At 37.8% G+C, this 5,651-nt stretch overlaps 1 protein-coding gene across 1 annotated transcript in view; it reads left to right on the top strand.

Moving 5' to 3' along the window:
* Positions 1-5,651, top strand: part of LOC107654411 (cingulin-like) — a 15,801-nt gene that overhangs the window by 8,279 nt on the left and 1,871 nt on the right. Inside the window, exons 9-13 of the mRNA XM_016441457.1 lie at positions 128-198; positions 432-666; positions 1,582-1,659; positions 2,614-2,736; positions 5,141-5,311. Coding sequence (XP_016296943.1) covers positions 128-198; positions 432-666; positions 1,582-1,659; positions 2,614-2,736; positions 5,141-5,311 — 678 coding nt within the window. The remainder of the gene's footprint in view (positions 1-127; positions 199-431; positions 667-1,581; positions 1,660-2,613; positions 2,737-5,140; positions 5,312-5,651) is intronic.

The following is a 5,651-nucleotide window of genomic DNA, read 5'->3' as shown; positions in this document are numbered from 1 at the left end:
ATTGCAATAATATTTCACAATATTACTGCTTTTGTATTTTAACATCAAATAATTGCAGCCCTGATGAGCATAAGAAATTCCTTGAGCATATGTATAATATTATTTGAATATTATTTTGCATTAACAGACAGAAGGCCCTGACAGCACTGTCACTCCATCCAAAGGCAAGAAGCCACAGGAAGCGGATATCCATCAAGGGTTCGGCCTCACTTTGACTGTATATCATAGAAAGCAGATAAACATTTTTACGCTAATGGACCTTGTTTATATTTAATTCGACGTGTACAATGAGGACAGCCCATTCAACATACTGTTCTCTCAATCATTCAGCTGAGAAATCATTGAAAATTGACCATTGAAGAAAGCTCAGGCTGTTGGTTCCAAATCATGGACTTTTCAAGAATCAACACGAGCACAAACTGTTCTTACAGGTGTCTTGACGAGATGCAGGAGAGGTTACACATGCTGCGAGATCTGACGCAGGTCACGCTGAAGCTGCGGATGGAGTTCGAGACGGAGGTCGACCTGCGGAGGAGGGCAGCGGACGAATGTGAAGAGCAGAAGAGGAAGAGGATGGAGGCAGAGCAGTTGGTGCGAGACTTCCAGAACCTCTGTGAGAAGCAGGCGGATGATTACAGAACCACTGTCGGCAGCCTTCAGGTGGAGGTGAGGACTAAGATGATATACAAAAAGAAGGGCTGTCACCATTAACACGTTAATAGTGCAATTACATTATTTATTTTTTTCAGTTTCATTTTGTTCCTGGCGTTACAGTTGACTATATGAGGAGCTCTCTGAGAATGCAAGCATTCAACACGTGCCTGCTCACAGAAAATCACAAAATTATGTCAAAATGCCCATTTTGGCGATGAGTTAAAAAGTCCCAAATGACCGTAACGAGTTGGGATAAAACCGGATGTGTGCCAGACCCGCGTCCTGTGCATCAGGTGACAGCACTGCTTTTAAAGTGAAACCTGCTGCAGTCTGTGTCACTGATGGAAATCAAAGAACAAAAGATAAAGAGAAATCACTCACTGCTCTGCTCGCTGATTAACTTTTGTAGCTTGAATAAGGATTCATCTATATTCAATTTATAGTTTATGTGAAGACTGTTATGTAACACTCCAAAGAGAAAGGAAAACTTGAAATCGCATCATATGACCCCTTTAAATTAAAAGCTGGTATATTTTTCAAAGCCTATTAAATGTAAAAAATAATGGTTTACAAATAAACTGTAACATTGAATGGCTATAATTAATGGCTAAAATTGAGGGGAAATGCATTTAATAGAGACATCGGTAGCAGTATTGGTGTCTGATTCTGATCTTCATTAATAATAGGCTACTTAGTAAAAAGATGCCATTAAACATATTTAAAATGTACCATCTTTATGTTGTTTCTACATTAAGTTGGAGATTCAATGTGAAATTATAACAATATATATATATGTATATATATTAACATGTGACTATTTGAAAACATGTGAAAAATGTGTGCTTAATTAGTTAATATTTGAATTGACTGACAGCACTAACAAAAAGGAAATTTAATGAGCAAATGCATTCATGCATGTCTTCACAGATGAGAGATTTAGTAACTAAGGTACGAGAGCTTGAGACACAAGATGTGGCAAGACAATGTGACAAACACCTGAAGCAGGTAACCAGAGCCATTTTACTCTTTTTTGAAAGTTGATTTGGTCACTAGTTATCAGTGCTTGAAGTGGGGGAAAAAAACTGCCGGTACTCAACCCCCCCCCCTCCTTATTTATTTAATTATTTATTTATATTAAATAAATAAGTACTTTTTAATAATTCACAATGTATGTATATTGCCACAATCAATCAATAATTAAATAAAAGTTTTCAATACAAAATAGCACAAGTCAAGCTGCGATACCAAACAGGACCACAGGGAGACGCCAAAGACCACTAAATCGCCTGCCTTTACTACTATACTGATCCATTCAGAATAGCTAAATCTCTGACCACCGCATAATCAGCATTCATTATAAAACACTCTTGCTTTAAAGCCAAATACACGCTAAAAATAATAATTTTACTGACATCTGGACGTAAGTCACTATTCTATCCGCAATCGCTGATGAAATCGGCCGTGTTTTTGCTGCATTACCGCTGTTTAATTTACTGGATCCTTGGACTTTCCAGGAGTTTACCGGTTTAAAATGATGTGATCGCAAAAGCCTGTTTCTTTTCATTTTAAGATATTATTTTTGTTATAAAGTACAGATTCAAATTATCAATAATTAATTATTATTCTACTACTCTGCGCGCCTCCCCTGACATGCTCTCGCGCCCCACACACTCCGCTTGCATTCATTCACGTGATAGGTCGAGATGAGAGGTGATTCCACCTGGGTAGTGTGATTTATATAGTGTCCTTCTAATCATATATGGGATCATATAATCACCCAGACCCTGATGCTTTTACTCTGAGTACCGGCAACATGTCAATAGTACCGGTACGCACAAAAAAGTGCAGGTACTCTAAAGGCTAAAATATAGTGCTAAAATATATACTGCGTACCGGTGCGTACCGGCCCGCTTCAAGCACTGCTAGTTATGCTAAGGGACTAAATAACGGACTTTTTAGGTATCGTCTCTGGAGGATAACGTTTGCCAGCTGAAGCTTGCCCTTCAAGAGGAGCAGCAGAAGACTAGGCAGCTGTCTATGACCATGCAGATGGAAATTGACCAGGCCAAAGCTTTGGTCCAGGTGAACAAACCACTATTCTGACCTGATTCTGACACGGGGTTTCCCAAATGGGGGTTCGCAAAACCTTTGGGGTTTGAACAATTATTAATTCATTAAATTGAAGGTAAAATAAACAAATTAATGGGGCTGCACAATGAATAAAAAAAACTAAAAACAAATCGCAATATAGCTTAGTGTGATTATCAAATTAAAGGCTGCAATTTAAATAAGCACAACATGTGTGAAGCTTTGACGCAGTGTTTCTCAGCATCTCAAAGTGGCTCGTTTTGCAGAAAATGCTTCTCACAAACTCCATTTTTTTTGTATGTGCTGAGCTTAATGTGCATTTTAAAAGCAGAATGTGCACTTGGTTCACTTTATTTACTCATTTGCATAATTCCAAACATTTTTGCGGACAAAAGTTCACAAACTTTCACTAGGATTCCAACAAAATAAAAGCTTGAGGTTTTGAAATGTGAAACGCTTAAGGGTTTAAATGTTTGATAGTGAGGAATTTTGACTGGTAATTTAAAGGGGTCATATGATGCGATTTCAAGTTTTCCTTTCTCTTTGGAGTGTTACAAGCTGTTCGTGCATAGATAAGATCCCTAAAGTTGCAAAGACTAAAGTCTCAAACCCAAAGAGATATTCTTTATAAAAGTTAGGACTCGTCCACGCCCTCCTAAAACGCCTCGTTTAAACACGCCCCCACATGTCTATGTCACTGTGTGGGAAGATTTGCATAACACCGCCCAAATGTTCACGCAAAGAAAGAAGGCGTAACTTTGATTCTTGCTGTAGTATTGTTGCCGCCGCCATGTTGTGAAGACGTTGTGTGTGAACTACTACTTTGTTTGGCCTTCCTAAAGAGGACACGACTAGAAATCAGTGGTTAAGTTGTATTTACAACACTGTTCCAGAACAGTTCAACCCAAATATTCAGATGTGTGCAGCGCATTTTAAGGAGGACTGTTTCCTGAACCTGTGAGAGTATAGCCTAAAATGCCGGCTGTTTCTATAAAGTGGGGCAATTCCAACTTTGCAAGGACAGTCTGGCGCTTCTGACTCACAGACTGTAAGTACGTTTTCATATTTAAAGAATTTGCCACTGATGATTCAAACGTGAATTTTGAGCAGTGTAGAGTAGCTCTTGCTTTTTGTCGTTTCTCCGATCACAAATGCAGACATGGTTTTATGTTTACGCGGCGCGATACGCAACGCAAAAAAAGTTGTTGTCTCGTCGCTCCGGCCTGACAGGGCATCATCACAATATGGTGAGGGGCGTAACATTTCCGTCACATGCTTGAGGTATTCGGCCAATCACAACGCACTGGATAGCTGGCCAATCAGAGCACACCTCGCTTTTCAGACCGATGAGCTTTGTAAAAATCGACTCGTTTCAGAAAGGCGGGGCATAGAGGAGCAACAATAATGTACAGTATGTGGAAAATAATGTTTTTTTTTTACCTTAAACCACAAACAAATTTCATTATAACAAATACACAAAATAATGTTCTTTTTAGCAGCATCATATGACCCCTTTAAGACATAAATATTGGTATTGTAGTGTAAAATTATATTTTATATAATTATTCTTTTGTAATTATCAAATTTTCATTTTTTATTTTATAGTACAACTGTAATCTACCTCTGATATACAGTCAAACCAAAATTTATTCTGACACCTTCAACATTTCACACAATTATCTCAGTTTATTCGCTATGGTTTAGAAAATGGCAATAAAATATGACAAGAACTCAGAGTTAAACTGTGTCAGAACAAATTTCATATCGATAATGTCAGATAACACTTAAGCAAAACATGGTCAGGTCAAAGTGTCTGAATAATTTTTGGTCCCAAATTTTAATGGTAGTCCACTGTATGAAGAATTTTTGGGTGTAATATGTCAGTTTACTTTATTTTGCTACCCTCAATTACATAAATGAACTATAATGTCCTGCACCCACTAGTAAAAAAAAAAATATATCAAAAATGTTATCTGGTGTCTGAATAATTTTTGGTTTGACTGTATATTTGTCATAATTTTTATAGTTAAACATAATAAAAATATTGATAATAAACATCCTGAAATATCTCTCTACAGCAGCAATATGAGATGTTTCCATATGAGATTAAATGCCATATTGCTGTTAAAATTGCCATACATGACAAAATAATCACAATATCATTTTGCACAGCCCTATATATATATATAAATCATTTTTAAAAATATAAGAATTACCAACCGCCCCCGCCCTTTTTTCACCGTAAAAAAACCCCGGAAACTATCGAATATGCAAATGTGTCGTTAAATTATTGAAATAAATCTCAGGTGGTACTTCCAAGTAAATCTTTTATGGGTTTGGCCTACAAAAAGTTTGACATTTATTAGAGCACACACCTTCACCCTCACTTTCACATCAGTCACAGGAAGTCCAGCTTCAGCGGGATGCAGAAGAGCAGAGGAGGATGTTTGAGGAGCTGCAGGGCATCCAGAACATCCTCAGCACCACCAAACAAGAGCTGCTGTCCCAGAGGAGAAACAACACACAACTGCAAAACAGCATCACTGACACCGAGCAGGAAAACCTCAGGGTACCTGATGCAGATCTGACCTTCTATATAGGGTGTTGAACGGACACTGGTGTTGCTGAGGGAATCCGGAATGTTCTTTAGTCAATAGACTGCAATATTAGGTTGTATATACTAATATTAACATTTAGTCATGTACTAATTCAAAATGATTTTTGTTTGCTGTACGAGCAGCTCCAACAAAACATTGAAGACTTGAGGAACAGACTAACCAGCTATCAACAGGAGACCGACTCTCTGAGGACAGAACTTCAGCTAGCTCTAGTCAGAGTGGACGCTGAGAGAAGGTACAGAGGTCCAGGGTTATTACAGTTAATGAAAACTAAAACCATAAAAAAAAAAA

Source organism: Sinocyclocheilus anshuiensis, unplaced genomic scaffold (genome assembly GCF_001515605.1).
Source record: "Sinocyclocheilus anshuiensis isolate Anshui unplaced genomic scaffold, SAMN03320099.WGS_v1.1 scaffold527, whole genome shotgun sequence".
Lineage (NCBI taxonomy): Eukaryota > Metazoa > Chordata > Actinopteri > Cypriniformes > Cyprinidae > Sinocyclocheilus > Sinocyclocheilus anshuiensis.
Note: the sequence above shows the minus strand (reverse complement) of the source record. Positions and strands in the feature narration are given on the sequence as shown.